Here is a 17,561-nt window from a genome sequence, read left to right on the forward strand (position 1 = left end):
TAATCCAAATTTAAAAAGTAACACTAATTTCTAATGCTATTAAGATTATGAAAAAAATTTAGAGATTTAAAAGAAAAAGAGAAATGATAAGTAAAAGATCAAAAGTCTTTTCTCTTCTTCTTTCTCTCTCTAATTTCGAATAGCATTTATAACTAGGATTCAGATTCAAATCTAATCTTAATGTCATAACAAAAATAAAAAAAAAATCAAATTTTTAAAGGAAAAGGTAAACGATAAGTGAAAAAAAAAAAAAAAAAAAAAAAGATACGTTTTTTCTCTTTTTCTTTGTTAATTAATTTTTGAAATTCCCAAGGACTAAGCAAAAGAGTTCAAAGTCCTAGTTCAATTGAGAATGCTTGAAGAATAGATACAATTACCTAAGAATGTCAAAATTGATGCCCATTTGATAGTTTTAAGCGAAACGGGCTCGATTCACATCATCAAGTTAACTCCACACAAGTGTAAAGTTGACTTGGTAAAAAATGTTAACCCAAAAACTTTCCCTGGTGATGTGAAATTTTGACACGTGACAAGAAGGATGATGTCACGGAGTTGAGTAGATCTGAGTCATAGCAATCGACCTGGGAGGGGACCCTAGCCCTGCGCCAAATTGACTTCGGGAGCTCCAGGATGGAAGTTTGAACTTCAATAACTTAATCCAACTCACTATCTTCTAGTATTATGTACCATAAAGACATGAAGCAGCATAATCGAAGCCCCGGGAGCTAAAATTATACGAACATGTAACTCAGAATCCAACCTAGGCACCTAGGGTTTCACCTAGCGCCCAGGTTGATATTACCAACTTGGATTTTAGTATCCCGGACCTTCTTAGTGCAAATGGGTCAAAACTTGCATTGGGAGATCAACTAGACATACCACAGACATATTTGAGGCATCAAAATCAAAATCAGAGCAAGTTCATTTTTGAGCACCCAGGGCCTCAGGGCCCTGAGCACCTCTAGCGCCCAAGTTGACAATTAGTTAATCTAGACGCCTTCCAAGTATCAGATCGACAATCTGACTTTTACATCTTTTTTGTCTTCATCAAAAATAGGGAAATAGGTCCTTTTGGAGAAGAAACAACACTTCCTGGCTGCTAGAAACAAGGCACAGCCCCTAAGTTGACACATAGGACTGGCCTAACGCCCAGGTTGACCTTTTCTCAATTTGGGCTGATTTCGATGATGTTTTCTGAGAACTCTTCAGAGCATCTTCTCCATTTTTAGAAAAGATTGAGATTTAACTATTTTCGAGGATCAAACGGAACTTCTGAAGGGCCATAACTGGGACCCAGCGCCAAGGTTGACACCTAGTGCTAGGCTATTTCCAATCAAGTTCACCAAAAAGTGCTTTGAACAATTTTTTCCGTCATAAAAAATAATGAAGATTCAAGTAAACTCGGAGAGAAATTCACCAACTGGAGCCCTTGGAAATAGGGCCTAGCGCCCAAGTTGACAATCTACCTGTAATGCTGCCTTCAATTATTCAAATGCCAAAAATTCGGCCAATGAATCCGAAATGGTCAAAAATAGGGTAAGAGATTTTGTCCTCAAGCTCAAGAACCTTAAAAGTATCAAAATGAGATCCCAAGAGCTCGGGAATAGGGTACCCATTGCCCACATTGACAAATGGCCTGGTGCGTTGGGTGTTGCTTATCGATTTTGATTTCGTTTCGACGGTTCATCTAGTTCTTAACAATAACTTAGATCCATGAAGTCAGAGAAGCTAAATTCACAACTTTGCATTTCTTATTTCCAAGATGGGATACTTACATGGAAATGAAGAGTTTCGAGTCTCTTATTTTTGCAGAATAGTAATATCTCTGAGAACTGGTGACTAGCTTTGCTAGAACAAAAAGACAGACTAAGTGATGTCAAAATATCACTTAGCCATCTTAAAGTAAATTCCTTGGACGTTTTTATACTTACCCAGCGTCCAGGTTGACGTCATATGTCAACTTGGGCGCTGGGATGTCGACCTGGGCGCTGGATGTCAATGTGGGGCGTTTGGTCGTGAACATACGTACCTTCATAAATAGTCATAACTCACTCAATATTGATCCGATTGACGCAATTCAACTTGCGTTTCGAGGCTAATTCAATGCTCTATCAAGTCATATCTTACACTTTAATCGTAATTCTAAAGCTATCATCATCAAATCTTATTTTTAAGGGAGTTACGAAAATAAGTTTCAAATTACCCGCAATGCATCCCGCCAAATTTCAGACCAATATCTAGAAATTCGGTCTCATATTGTGGTTATTCTATATCTTGTGTGTTGATCATTTTGTACATGCTAGACCGTTTATTATTTTCAGTTATTCAATTTTATGTAATGAATTTTTTATTACTTATTAATAGATTTAGTTTGAAAATATAGCATATACTTGTTGGAGGACAAGCTTATTGAACTTTAATTGAAATGCAATTAGTTTTTTTTTTTTTTTACTTTTTTATTTTTATTGTAAACAGGTAGGTGAACATAATTTGAATAATTTTGCTCCATGAATGTCATCTTCTTATTACAATAAATAATATCTAATTTACCTATCCATATTAACAAATAAATATTTTTAAGTCCGTACTGTGACCTCACTTACATGATTAGTGTCATGACTCAAATTAATTTATGATGATGCTATTTGATTACACCGAGAAATTGATGATTAATTGATAACACAAGATATAATAAAATTTGTTCATGTCTATTCTTATTCTCAACTTCTTCAAAAATTTAACTTGAGTCAGTCGGCTGGCGAGAATTGATAGAGTAATAACTACGTTCTATAAACTCATTTTTTTTTAGTTAAAATAAGGATTGAAATTAAAAAAAAAAGAACTCTAACTATAAAAAATAAAATAAAAAAATAACTCTCTATAATAAAAAATGAATAAGGAACTTTCTAAATGTAATAATATTCTTATTTTTTGCTAAATTTTTTAGTATCATTTTAATAAAAACATACTATTATTTTTTGGAGAATTACTCCATATATATATTTTTTTTAACTTTTTTTTTTAAATTTACGGTTTGAATTTCTAAAGTAGTTGCAACGCTAGTTGCAATAGGAATTTATGTACGAGTTTTTGTTACAATTTAAGTTGCAGCGCCAGTTGCAATAGGAGAATCTATGTAGAATTCTGTAAAAATACAAAAAAAAAAACTATTTTGAAGTATAAAAATGAAAAAACCTCTTACTTTTTTTCATTATTTCAACAAATTAATTTATATTTAATAAATTTAAGTTATAAAATATTATTAACATAATCAAATGTTAATTAAAGTAGAAAAAGCAAGAATAATTAAAATGCTCTCTATTCTAATTTCTTTTCAACTATTTTAGCTAAAATTTAAATAGAAAAATAAAGAGCACCATTAAAGATGCTCTTATATACAGGACAAATGAAACACATTTTTGAGACAATAGCAATCTCTCAATAAGAATACTCCTAATTATAATTCATTTTTATTATTCCTTCTCTATTTGTAAAATAATTTTACATACTTATGCTAACTATACCCTTCACGTAACAATACTCACTTATTGAGGAGATATATATGATATTTACATTTATCAAATATGGTTGGCTTGGCCATATAGCTGTTGCAGGTTGCAGCCACTCGTTAAATTAAATACACGAAAACAACGTCACCTGCATAATCACACAAAAAAGAAATGAAAGACATCTGTGGAACCACGGACCTCATCAATTACTCCAACTCTTTTGATTGTGATGTATAATATATACCTAAATTTTCCATCAACAAAAGATGTTTAATATATAGATTTTCTTTTTCTACCCAACGTGGAGATAGAAAAACACACCTTGATGTAGACTTTTGCTTGTAACGAAGCTTTTATGTCCAGTAATGCATACATGAAATATCCTCATATACATATATATAAAGCACTTAGTTAAGACAAATGTTAAAATTCAATAGTGCAACGTGGCCTTTTGAAGGAGGTTGAACGTAAAATGAGTTATATATATGTAAGGCTACAAAATTGATAAAGTTTAATAAAGTCAAAACTTATCATGTTTTAAGTCTTGTTTGCCCCAAAAGCACTGATGACAAAGGCCACTAGAAGAATAACACGTATAGACACTATCGTTGTTGTTATTATTATTATTATTATTATTATTATTATTATTAAAATGGAACTATCATTATTCATAATCTTATCTTATATCTTATATAGTGATGGATAAAGATTAAATGCATAACTGAACCAATCAAATTTAATTAAATTATGAAAAATTAGATATTTAATTATAATTAAATTAGATTAGATGTTAAGATTTAAAAGTTAATGAAATTTCATTTTCATAATTATCAAGTAAAATTATTGAATAATTAAAATAATACAGAACTATAATAAAATTGTTTGAACAGAATTTGACTTTGTTCTATCAGATATAGAATCTGACAGAATAAAAATTTACTATAAAAAGTAAAAATATAGAAACAAAAATGACACACAATATTTTATACGTATTATTAGTAATCCTTTTGAATTGTTCTTGGTTTACGGAGATACGCTCAGAAAATAAAATTTATTAGATAAATCTCAAGTAATTACAAAACTAAATTAACTTATATAAATAAAGACTCCTTTTTTGAATTTGTTGCAACTGTTGTTCGGAGTGTTCATAAAATAGTCGATCCAATCTAATCTGTACGATCTAATCCAATCCGCAAAGTACGGATATCCACACTTGTGCAGATTGGATTGGATTGAAAAATTCAAAATCTGCACTTATGATAATTGGATGTTGATTGACATATAAAAGTAACCGATCCAATCCAATCCACACATATTTATAAAAAAATTTAAAAATATTATATATACAATTAATATTTTAATGTAAAGAAAATAGTAATTTAAAAAGCTAATACATATAATATATTTCAAAACATAATAGATCAAATGTATATTCCATTCTTATATATAATTTTTTTTACGTACAATTTAAAATTATAAAATTAAACATTTCTTTGTACATACAATTTTTTTTCTTCCTTTAAATTTGTTGTTTGTTATTGGGGATATAAAATAACAATAATTTATTTTATTTTCTTGCTAGTTATGTGAAAAAAAATATTATTTCATAAATATTAAATAATTTTATATTGAAAAGTAACCAATTCAAAATAACCAATCCAATCTACACTTTTGCGAATTGGATTGGATTGAATTTGAGCTATTGTGCGGATTAGATTGGATCGAAAATATAAAATTTGCACTTACTGCGGATCAGATGCACTATGAGTAAAATAGTGCGGATTGAATTGGATGAACACCCCTAACTGTTGTAATCTATCATTCTAATCAAATTTTTGAAGTGCCTAGACCTTAAACTCCCTTCAAATCATAGCACTTGCACACTTCCTCAAAAAGAGTGACTTACTTACAATATTCCTCTCAAAAAGTGTCTCACGAACAAGACTTCTCCCAAAGCTTGATGAACAATATCCAAGGTGTTTAACCTGCACAATTTCAACAAGAAATAATACAATAATAAAATACTTAGAACTTGTTGGACTCAATCTCTTCACACAACAAAGAAACTCTTTATAAATTTGAAAGTAATTTTAGAATTGATACACCAAGAGAGATAAAGGAAATCAACAACCTAAGGGTGTATTTATATACTTTAGAATTAATCTTCTGGGTCGTGGTCAAATAACCAAGAAACAATCAGGTCAATAAATAAAAAATCTTTCGAAATAGGAAAGTCAGAATCTGTTTAAACAAGCAGTCAATCCGTTCAAACAGGTACCTTGAACCTGGACAAATTTTCAACAAAGTTACCATAAACAAATAAGGAAACTTTAACAACATTTACTCACACAACTATAAACTGTTTCTTGATAGAAAAAAATTTATAAAAAAGAAATAAACATGATTATGAATTTCTTTAAAAATAAAAATATAATACCAAATAATCTAAATCATAAAACTCATATTTATTAACAAATAAAGTCAAAACTGATTTGAACGACTTTTTACACTAAGAAAAGAAACATATTTTATCAACTTCAAAAATACTACACACATAATTTTTATCTATTTTACACTAATATCTATTTTTATCTAAATCATAAAACTCATATTTATTAACAAATAAAGTCAAAACTGATTTGAACGACTTTTTACACTAAGAAAAGAAACATATTTTGAAAAGTAATAAATGCACAAACAAAATCAACTTCAAAAATACTACACACATAATTTTTATCTATTTTATCAAATATGCCAATAAAGAATTTTACAATATCTCCCTTTGACATTTGATGGATAAAAATAAGAATAAAAACCTACTACACAAATGTTAGAAATAAGTGTAGAGATAAATAAACCCTCTGTAAGCATTCATAACTTATATCAAACATATAAAAGAAACTAAAACTTAATTCTCTCTCAAAATAAGAAGGTCCAGAGTTAAACAAAACAAATAAAGCTATGTTATTAGTATCTACTCTCCTCTTTTATGTCTTTTAAAGCAGCCAAGGAGCCAAAATAATAAAAAAAAACTGTTGGAATTTATGCCCTAAAAGCCAACAATTAATGGATAATATATTAGATAATATATAAAATACAATTATAAGATACATGATATATTAATTATAAGAGTATAAGTATTAAATATCTAAAAATTTCTTATTCATATATAATCTTGTAAGGATGTACAAGAGAATTAAGATTATATGATATGAATAAAATAAGTCCGTAGTTTACTAAAGTAATGAGAATCTTCAATATAGAATTGCTAAGTACGATTTATTATAAACTATACATCTAGTGTGTATGATTTTGATTCGGATCACATATGTAGATAGACATGTAGTAAAGATACTATGTATAATTAGATTATGCATGACTGGATCGATATGTAATAAACATCTTTCATTAACATGACATTTACCATAAAAGATTTATTCATGTCACAATAATGATCATTAGTAGATCAGCCTGAATCCTGAGTATACATGAACTCCTATTTGTGTCCATTGAGTTCTTGATTCACTCGTTAAAGTTTCTCAGAAAAGATGATTCTTACAACTTCTGTTTTAGGAGCTTAATAAGATAAGTGGTTGGAAACATGTACAATAGTAGAATTCAAGCTTTCCTAACGGATCGAATATTAGTTCCTTTATAGTGTTAATTCTACGAGTGCTAATAGTTGGATCCAAATTTATAATAAGTTATAGATTAATTGTTCACATTGAAGTAATGGTACATAAAGAATAAAGAGATAATTAGAAAAGTAAAATAGTATTTTGACCAACTCTAATTATGAACTAATAATTGGAGGGTGAACTGCTTATATTGATTATATCACACTACAACAATTTTGTCTATTACCGGCAGAGGCATCCGCCGGTATTAAATGGCCAGACCACCGGTAATAATTAATACCGGCAGAATCCGCCGGTAATTATCCGCCGGCAATAATTGGTCGCTATAAGTGGTTATTAGCGACGAAAATGGTTCCGCCGATAATAATATTAATACCGGTGGATTAATAGCGGTGGGGTCCGCCGGTATTAATATTATTATTAAAAAATTATAATTTAGATTTTAAAATCTTATTTAATAATTTACATGAAAAAGTTTATTTTTTTATGTTTTATATTCATAAAAATTAATTATATTTATTTACATTTATATCATTCATGTTAAAAAATATTTTACTTATAAGTATTTTTTTCAATAATATAGATTTATCATAATTTTTTTATTACATTTTTTAAAAATAATCAATTGTATATCAATTTTATACATATTTACAAGTTGTTTATTATTGTAAAATATTAATGACACAAAATTTCTTGAAAATTTTTAATACTAAACTCTATAAATTACATTTATTATTACATAATATATATAACAATATATTAAATATACAGTATAGACAGTGTATATACAGTATATATACTGTGTATATTATATATACAGTATATACAGTGTATATACTGTACTGTATGTACTGTATATACTGTATACACTGTGTATAAATTGACAATATGTACACATTTTCCATTCACAATAGACAGTATATATACAAAATATATAATATATACAGTATACACAAAACAACAATTAAAATTACACTAAAGTAAAAATTTTTAAATATAACACATTTCCCATTCACAATACACAATATACATACATATATAATATTTTTTACAGAAAAAAAAAATTATTTTTATGAGATATATACACAAATATTGTAAGAACTAACCTCCAAATATTTAGAGCACCAACCGATCCAGGCGTTTTACTCAGAAATTTTCTTACCATCGATTATTTATCCCAAACTTTAAAGATGGAGAAAAAATTAGATATTAAGAAAAAAAAAACATATGTAAAAAAGAGAAAAAAGAAAAACAAATGCATTACCAGTGCACTGGTAGTGGACGGATGCTGCACTGGTTGTGGACGGGCGGCGCACTGGCAGTGTCGGGGAAAAAATGCCGGAGAAGGGAGCGGAATGTGTATGAAAACGGGGAGGGGGGAGGTGGAATGGGGGAAGGTGGGGAGTGGGGAAATGGCAAAAATAGTTTTTTGAAATGGGAAGGGGTTTATATAGATTTTTAATACCGACGGGACCCGCCGGTATTAATTGAGTTCCGCCGGTATTAATTAAAACGGTCAGAATCCCTGATTAATACCGGCGGGTCCCGCCGGTATTAATTAATTCAAAACTTTGGGCGGTAAAAATCCCGCCCTCTTTTTTCGAGGCGGGATTCCGCCGGTATTAATGCCAATCCGCCGGTAATAATCAATTTAAAATAAATTATTATTTATTTATTTAATATATTGTTTATTATATAGTTATTACCGGCGGATTATTATTTCCGGCGGTAATACCCCCATTAATAGCGGGGGGTCAGTTCCGTCGGCAATAATACGCCGGCAATAACAAATATTCTTGTAGTGTCAATAGACTACAAGAATTTTGTAAATATAATTCTATATTGTCAAAGAGTGTAATCCTATTATAGTGGAGTAATAATGGAATTAATAAACTTAATTATTCTATTGATGAGATTGATGATAACTATGGGTTTATTGAAGCTTCGAAATATAAGTCCCTGGTCCCCGAGTCACCTCTATACAACACTGTACAGGGAAATATTTTATTTAATGAATGAATTTCGAGTAAGAATTATTTTTTATGAGAAATAAATTTTTAAGGGCAAAGTAGTAATTTACGAAATTATATTTTTTTGATTAATTATGCTAATTATGAATTGTATAATCGATAGTATTTAACTATTTAATTTTATTAGATAAAAATATATTAATTAATTAAATATAATATTATTCTTAGATAACATTAAAGGGAGAAATATATTATTTTAGAGAAAATAATAATTATTTTAATTTTTGTGAAATAAGAGATTAATGAGAATTAATCAATTGTTATTTATTGGTAGAATAAATAATAAATCTTATTTATGACAAAATTGAAAAATTAATTTTGGACCTTAAAATATGGCCCACACGCGTAGGTCCAATTTAGACGTGTATGGTGATATATAAAAGCTCATGATTAATTTAATTTAAGTATTTTATTAGTTAAAATAATTTAAATTAAATTAATCTAATTATCTTTTAATTATTATTTACATGAATTGTTGGATCATTGTTTAATTTGAAAAGATAATAATTAAAATAAAAGATGTAACGGATATTTGTTATTTAGGTATTAGATATTTATATTTGAATTTGGATTCTAATTCAAATATAATTAGATATTTACTATATTATATAATATCTAGATATTATATGTAAAGTGTACTGAAGGACGGATCTACTATTATCAATGTGGGGCTATAGTCCCATTAACAAAAATATTGTCTTTTAAAAAATTAAATGTAATTTTTTTAATTTGATAATTATAGACCAAAATAATAAAAAAGCTCTGACAAAATTAAATAAATCTAGTAAGAGTGATTATAATATAATTATAAATATTTTTTAATGATAAATAAACCCCCACAAAATAAAAATTATAGATTTGTCACTGAGTGTACTTATTAAAAATTTTTGTTTAACATTTATATGTTATTTCTCATTAAGTTAATGACTAAAACTAATACTTTTATAAAAAAAAAATAGTTTTAAAAATATAATAGAATTTAAATTGGAAAAAATATATGCTTAAATTTAGTTTATGATAAAATTTTGATAATTTAATAAATACAAAGTGTGATTTTATAAAATGAAATATATAATACAAGTCTAAATTTAATTTTATATATTTAAAAAGATAAAGTATTAATGAATTAGATTTATTATTATTATTTAAATTAATAAATTTTATATGTTCGTGTATATTAGAACAAATAATATTTGTTATATTTATTAGAGCATTTTAAATTTTGATTTTAAATTTATTGTCAAAAATTCTTTTCACTCTAACCACAACACCTAAAATTAAACTAAAAAAAGTTTATTTATTATTATATTAATTTTTTAATAAAATAAAATATTCTTTTTAATATTATATTAATTTACTAAAATTATCATAATTATTATATCAAATTAATGATTTACATGGACCAATGTAAATGTAACATACCTACATGAGTGTATATAAGGGAGTCTAATTTGACACAATATAAAAAATTAATAACTCAAATAAATTTACAAATAAAAGTGAAGTTTAATTGGTTTTTTTTTTTTTTTTTTTTTTTTTTTTTTGAAAGGAAACGTTCATTCATAAAATAAAAGATTTAGACCTCTTGGTCATTACAACAAGTGTTCATAAGACTAGTAGCAACATCAATATGACCATAGTGATTATAGGTAAAAGCCCATTTAGCCACGTGCCAAAAAGTTACAAGTTCTAGCCGTAAAACAAAATAAGCAGGAAATAAAGGAAGTAACGATTCTTTTACAAGCGTAGTTATCAATTTTTCATCGGGGTTCGAGGCCATTGAGCGTATTGAACACTATCTTTGAATCGCTTTCTACCAGGATAAACCAATGACTTTTGTCCTTAGCTACCTCAAGCGCCAGGCAAACCGCAACAGCTTCACCACAAAGAGCGTCAAAAAACTCTAGTTTGGCTAGAACCACCCACACCACCTTGCTCAGGTGGTCGTGAGCAACAACTGCAATGCAGATATGCTCCCCTCCAACCTTAACATCACAATTTAATTTGATCCAATCTTGGGGGGACGGTTTCCAATTAGTCTTGGGGGGGCTCGGGGAAGAAATAGGGATTAGAGAATCTTTGTAATCTGCATAAGAGTGAGAAATATAGTCAATACATTGATTCACATTATCCAACTTGTTATTATGTCATTTCGGACCCGCCATATCATATCTATCACAATGGAGGCATAAAGGAACACCTCATCTGTATTTATGGCCCTAAAACAGAAGGGGGGGTTTTGCCAAGAAAAAAAAAAGATAAAGGGGTTAAGTATATTAAAATTAAAACATAAAGGAATTTTAACACAAAAAAAAAAAAACATAAGGGATTAAGTATATAAAAATTAAAAAATTTCGCCGCAAATTACTCAATAATATTTACAAACAAAAAATCAATACAAAATAGAAAAAATAAAAAGAATTATCCATAGCTTTATAAACATTTCGGCGCCAAAAAATAATGGAAATGGTCTCTCCCCAAAGTTCAAAATTGAAATCTCCTTCCATGGCATTCTGAATCAGTTTTTCGCGTCAGTCATGGAAAAGGGTCTGATATCAGTGGACCGGTGGACTGGAGAGAGCCAGGCCTACTTCCTCACTCACCTCCATTCCGATCACACCAAAGGCCTTTCTTCTTCGTGGGCAAAGGGTCCAGTTTTCTGCTCTCGCCTCACCGCTAAGCTCTTCCCCTTCAAATTTCCCGAGTTCGACCTCTCTCTGCTTCGCATTATCCGAATCGGTTCATGGCATTCCATTTCTCTTGTTTCGCCTTCCAGCGGTTCCAAGAATGTTATCCAGTTTATGGCTATCGACGCTCACCATTGTCCTGGTATTCTTTATACGATCAAATTGGATTGCACAGAACCTGTTTGATTAAAGTCCTCAAACAATTTGTTGAGAATATGTATGAATTGAGCTTCATGGACACTAAACATGTTAATATAAGCAGGTGCTGTTATGTTTTTGTTTCGTGGAGACTTTGGATGTTTGCTGTATACTGGTGATTTTCGATGGGAAGCAACTAGTGACAGGGCTAAGATGGGAAGGAGCATGCTTCTCAATGCTCTCAATGATGCTGCGGTTGACATTCTTTACTTGGATAATACATACTGCAACCCATCATATGATTTCCCACCACGAGAAGTTGCTGCTCAGCAGGTGTGTCTTTTCAAATGGTACTATATGTAGGTTGACAGATTACGCACCTATAAGGTCCTAACCAGAGCTAAATCCTTTATTTGCACCTTCCAAACTGAAGGTTTAACATTTTAGCTAGTTTCTTGGTTTGCTGATTTTTAGTTTTGCTGATAGTGATTAGCTTGCCAAAATACTTCAAATATAGTGTTTTCTCTTATGGACATGGCCAATTGTTTTAGAACTATGATATCTTATGGAATTGATTCCTGGAATTGTTTAAGCACATTTATTGAAATGTATTGGTGTCTGATTTCTTGTTGTACCAATGAAAAATTAAATTGGGCTTTAGTATCATAAGCCCATGGTGACCTGCAAAATAAATGGAGTATTATGATCAGAATTACAAGCCACTTCTTACCAATTGTAGTAATGGGCATGCACTTACAGGTTGTTGATATAATTGCTTCTCATCCGGACCATGATATCATCATTGGGATTGATTCTTTGGGGAAAGAAGATCTTTTGCTTCACATTTCACGGGTGCTTAAGATAAAGGTTTGTATGAGTCACTCAATGAACATAGCTACTATTAATTCATTCATTGTCACGGCTATGTGAACAACATTTGCAGAAAGACAAACAAAATTTGAATTTTCTCAAATTAATTTATGTACTTTTCTTTTTCTCTTGCTTGAAGTTTGACTTGCAGCAGTGTTTCCTCTTTTGGGCATCCTGTTTTATACATGTATCGTGTTAGTACAGTACTTAGTAGATTAAGGGGCCTTGCAATGAAAATATGCCTGTACTTGTTAAATTTTCGGTCTGAAGTATTCATTTGTTAGAGTTCTTAATTAAAGTTACAAGTGTTCACTCTGTTTCTTGTTCTCTTGTTCCCAGATTTGGGTATGGCCAGAACGCTTGCAAACCATGCATCTTCTAGGGTTTGATGAGATATTTACTACTAAGACTTCCCTTACTAGAGTTCGAGCTGTTCCTCGTTACAGCTTTAGCATTGAAACTTTAGAAGGTTTGAATTCAATGCGACCAACTATTGGGATCATGCCATCTGGTCTTCCATGGATGGTGAAACCTTCAGATAGAAAGGACCATCTTTTTGGTTCTCTACTAACTACTCGGTACAACAAAAGTAAATGGGCTGGAAATGAAAGTGTCCAGATGAATAAGCCAAATGGAAGTTCAGAATCTCCCATCAGGCTTCATAAATACATTTATACCGTTGGTTACTCTGATCACTCATCATTTCATGAGATAGAGAAGTTTATAAAGCTTGTTCAGCCAACCAACATGAAAGGCATTGTGTCATCATCATGTTGCTATGTTGATCCGATGTACTACTTTGGCCGCCTTTGCAGGGTAAACCAGCCAACCCAAAGCTTACATCAAAAGCAAAAAAGGAAAGAGCGAGATGAAATAACTTTGGGGACTAAACCAACCTTTGGCAGGAATTTTGTTACAGAAGTTGAGAGGAGAAGAAATAGTGTGAAGGTTAAACTTTCAAGTGTACAAGCGAACAGGGTGAGAGCATATAGACGAGTAAGATCTGGTGCAAAGATTGTAGATGATGACTGTCCTGATTGACTAATGTTCACAAATTTCTTTCTTCATAATGTGTATTCTTCAGTTTGTAAAGTAATTACTGGATTTATAAATCATTTCCATAATGCAAATTAATATTACTTTGTGACTATCGTGCCTATATTCGGTAAAGAAATTGTTCAAAATCTAACATGTTTTCTTGTAGGTGTGGCAATGGAGTTTTGATTACTCTCTTTAGAGGCAGCTTGGTATCTTCTAGAAAGTAAAAAGAGATCATACAAGATCCATTATGGTTCTCAAATATATGCACCGTAAAGAACAGCTCTGTTTCATACACTGTTTTTTTTCTCTTACGTTGAGGTCAACCTAGGATAATATATAAAGAATAAATACGTAAAATTGTTAGGAGGGGCACGGAGAAATGTTATAAATTGAAAATGCACAGGTTAAGTGGTTAACAATTGAAATTTTAAATGTTGCATTTGTTTTGTTTTGTTTTTTTTTTCTTTTTTTCAATTTAATTTAAGCGTTTAAATATTACAATCATATTTTACCGAAGATTCGCACCCAGGACCTCCAAGACACACATTCACCTATAGCCACTTGAGCCAGCCAAATATTGCGTTTGTTTTATACATATATATTGCATATGTACTACCGGGGATCTTCCGTAGCAGTTAAAGGGGAAAGAGAGCCAGTTGGCACCTCTTGTTGCCAGTTGTCCTTTTTAATACAGTTTGTTGTTCATAAGAAAAAAAAAAAAAAAGTGGAAAGAGAGCCCCTAATAATTGCCACACCTGTAAGTGATTAATAATATAATAATTTGTTGCTTTCAATAAAAAAATAATAATAATTTGTTATTTGGTAATGGTAGGAATACTAAGATGGTGTGTTATAAAGTAATTAATAATTTTTAATTTATTAATTTAAAATATGTTAAATCTAATATTAAATTTGACCTTTGTTGGGCTGTTTTTTTTTTTTTTTTTTAAGGATTCTAATATTAAGAAGATCACAAAATATGTTGCAAAAATATACTAATGAAATTGGGTAGTGGTAGATAATTCAAAAAAAATCAATATAATTATATATTAGATTTAAGATGGTGGTTGTATTTACTTATTATATTATTTAAATATTCGAGCTGTTGGATTAGGTGAGCAACAAAACTATATTTTCACAAATATATTTAATGGTGACATTAATTAATGGAAGAGACGACAAGATATTCAAATGTTTAATCACGTCCTTGATCAAAATTGGAGTGATCATTTAATCTAATTTCTACTATTTTTTTTCATAATATATCTTATGGGTAAATACCATTTTGAACCCTGTGTTTTGCAAAAGCTACAGATTGGACCCTGTGTTTTGTTAAATGACAAAATAGACCCTATATTTTCTAAAATGGTAAAATTAGAACCCTAAGCTTAATTTTAGACAATTTTTTTTTTTAATACAACTAACTTGAAGATAATTCCTAATACGAACAAATACAAAAAAATATAAACAGTTTTGTCATAGCACTTTTAGATCGAATTATAATTAAACTTTAAAAATCAATTCAGGGTCCTATTTGTACTATTTTAGAAAATACAGGGTCTATTTTGTCATTTAACAAAACACAGGGTCCAATTGGTAACTTTTGCAAAACACAGGGTCCAAAATGGTATTTACCCTTGTATTAAAGTGGCCTTTGATTAAAAAGAATAAAAATATGAGAATAAAAATAAGAATGAGAATAAGAATGGAATAAAATTTAAAATACTTAAAAACAAATAAAAAAATTATTAATTTTTTTTTTTTTCATAGAATAGTCATTCTACTAAAATAGTACAAAGGTTATTTCATTATAATGACATTTCAATATTTAAATATGCAACAAAACAAAGAAATAGAATGAAAATTATTTCCTTTTATATTCTATTCCATTTTATTACTTCCAACCAAATGTCACTTAAGTGCAAATTTCATATTTTGGATCCAATCTAATTCGCACAATAGTTCAAATCTAATCTAATTTGCAACAGTGCGGATTAGATTGGTTATTTTTTAATACTAAATTATTTATTATTTATGAAATAATTTTTTTTCAAATAACTAGTAATAAAAAAATTAATTATTGCTATTTTATGTCTCTAATAATAAATTAAAATAAATAAAATAATAAAGAGTAAATTCAAACCATATAAAATTTTAGTATAATTTTTTTCATGAACCGTGTACGTTACATTTGATTCTTATAAATTTTTTTAGATATTCTAAATAATTTACAATATAAAAGGTAATGTTCATACAATTTATTTCACACACGTATAAAATAAAAGAGTTACACGTGCAATAGACTGTTTGAACTCTATTTTCAGCGTGTTAAATTTTTTCGAATTTCTTAAAATCTTGCAAAATATCTTAACTAGCTACAACTTACATAACTATAAAAGAAAAAATTAAATTTAAAATTTTCTTAGATACCAAAACAGATAGTGGTGCATTGATACACCTTCCTATAAGGAGTATACTATAGAATTTTTCCTCCTATTTAGGTTAGAAAAATCAATAAAACTAGGATACAAAAATTGTATATAATCTAGAACACATACATACTTAATTGATCTAAATTAATTACTACAATTTGATAGTGCAATACAATCAACTAAATCTTTTTTTCTAAATCTCTAAATCAAAATCAGTTTTATTTATCTGATTACCAAAAGGTATACAATTGTGATGACACAATATATATTTAGGGAGGGGATTTAGCTACATAATTATAGTTAGACTAAGCCTGCTCATCAAAATTTTCAATTATTAAAAAAAATTCATATTTCTGCTTCACTTTACACAGATGTTATGCTTCAACTAGACTTTACACATATAGATGCTAAGCCCATTAACTATTAACTATTAACTATTAACACACTAAAAAATTATCTAATCAACTCATATTTTATTAAAACTAATAAAAATTAGGAGCTTTTTCATTTTTACACTTCAAAATAGTTTTTTTTTTGCATTTTTACAAAATTTTACATAGAAATTCCTATTGCAACTAGCGCTGCAACCTAAATTGCAACAAAAAATTGTACAGAAACCCCTATTACAACTAGCGCTGCAACCACTTTAGAAACACAAACCGTAAATTTGAAAAAAAAAAAAGTTAAAAAAATAATATATGAGGTAATTCTCCTCTAAAAATTAATGTAAGTCGGAATAAAAATTCTAATAATTTATTTTAAATTAAATTGTTTGAAAGAAAATTATCATCTCTAATACATGTGGTTGTATTTTGGATGTATACATATATTTGCTCCTGTTTTGGGTAACCCCTCTCTCCCCCTTTTCTTTTCATCACGTCTTTCAAAAATGATTGAAAATAACATTTTATAAAAACTCCATAGTTTGGGCAAAGTTTTCTTGCAAGTTTTCCATTCAAGGTTGGCCATTTCATTAGTTTAGTTCATCCTGAATAACGACAATTGAATTGACTAATTTTATTTATTTATTTATATTTTGCCATTGGCTTGACTAAAATTGAAACATTGTTTTTTTTTTTTTAAAAAATGAATAAAAATTTCATTAAAAAATAGTAAGAGTGAAATACATCATGAATCATGGTGGAAATTCTATTAAAATTAATTTATTATGCACTCTAAGTACATGCACTACTAATTTATAGTTATGAATATTAAT

General features: G+C 29.0%; 1 protein-coding gene and 1 long non-coding RNA gene across 4 annotated transcripts; one reads left to right on the forward strand and one right to left on the reverse strand.

Annotated features, from left to right (window-relative positions):
- Positions 1 to 3,438: 3,438 nt before the first annotated feature.
- LOC133030075 (uncharacterized) lies at positions 3,439 to 4,392 on the reverse strand. Its single transcript, XR_009683972.1, has 2 exons — positions 3,831 to 4,392; positions 3,439 to 3,657 (listed from the first exon to the last, which is right to left on the reverse strand). It is a non-coding gene; the product is annotated as an uncharacterized LOC133030075 (long non-coding RNA).
- A 7,166-nt stretch (positions 4,393 to 11,558) lies between these two features.
- On the forward strand, positions 11,559 to 14,221 carry LOC115698822 (uncharacterized). 3 transcript variants are annotated; one of them, XM_061102978.1, is made up of 5 exons: positions 11,559 to 12,006; positions 12,127 to 12,335; positions 12,762 to 12,869; positions 13,212 to 13,850; positions 14,077 to 14,221. In XM_061102978.1, the coding sequence occupies exons 1-5, from the start codon at positions 11,715 to 11,717 to the stop codon at positions 14,107 to 14,109; spliced, it is 1,281 nt and encodes a 426-aa protein (XP_060958961.1). In that variant the 5' UTR covers positions 11,559 to 11,714; the 3' UTR covers positions 14,110 to 14,221. The 3 variants fall into 3 exon arrangements, 2 of the variants coding, with proteins under 2 accessions (XP_060958961.1, XP_030481873.1); XR_009684179.1 differs by having other exon boundaries at positions 11,560 to 12,006; positions 13,212 to 13,964; positions 14,077 to 14,219; XM_030626013.2 differs by lacking the exon at positions 14,077 to 14,221 and having other exon boundaries at positions 11,560 to 12,006; positions 13,212 to 14,022.
- The last annotated feature ends 3,340 nt before the right edge of the window (positions 14,222 to 17,561 follow it).

The sequence above is a fragment of the Cannabis sativa genome, chromosome 8, assembly GCF_029168945.1.
Source record: "Cannabis sativa cultivar Pink pepper isolate KNU-18-1 chromosome 8, ASM2916894v1, whole genome shotgun sequence".
Lineage (NCBI taxonomy): Eukaryota > Viridiplantae > Streptophyta > Magnoliopsida > Rosales > Cannabaceae > Cannabis > Cannabis sativa.

Bases quoted from the DNA above. Each gene is read 5' to 3' on its own strand.
- LOC115698822 (XM_030626013.2), top strand. From the start codon at position 11,715: ATGGAAAAGGGTCTGATATCAGTGGACCGGTGGACTGGAGAGAGCCAG. The intron at 12,007-12,126 runs GTATTCTTTATA...TAATATAAGCAG, and splicing joins CGACGCTCACCATTGTCCTG to GTGCTGTTATGTTTTTGTTT. The intron at 12,870-13,211 runs GTTTGTATGAGT...TCTTGTTCCCAG, and splicing joins CACGGGTGCTTAAGATAAAG to ATTTGGGTATGGCCAGAACG.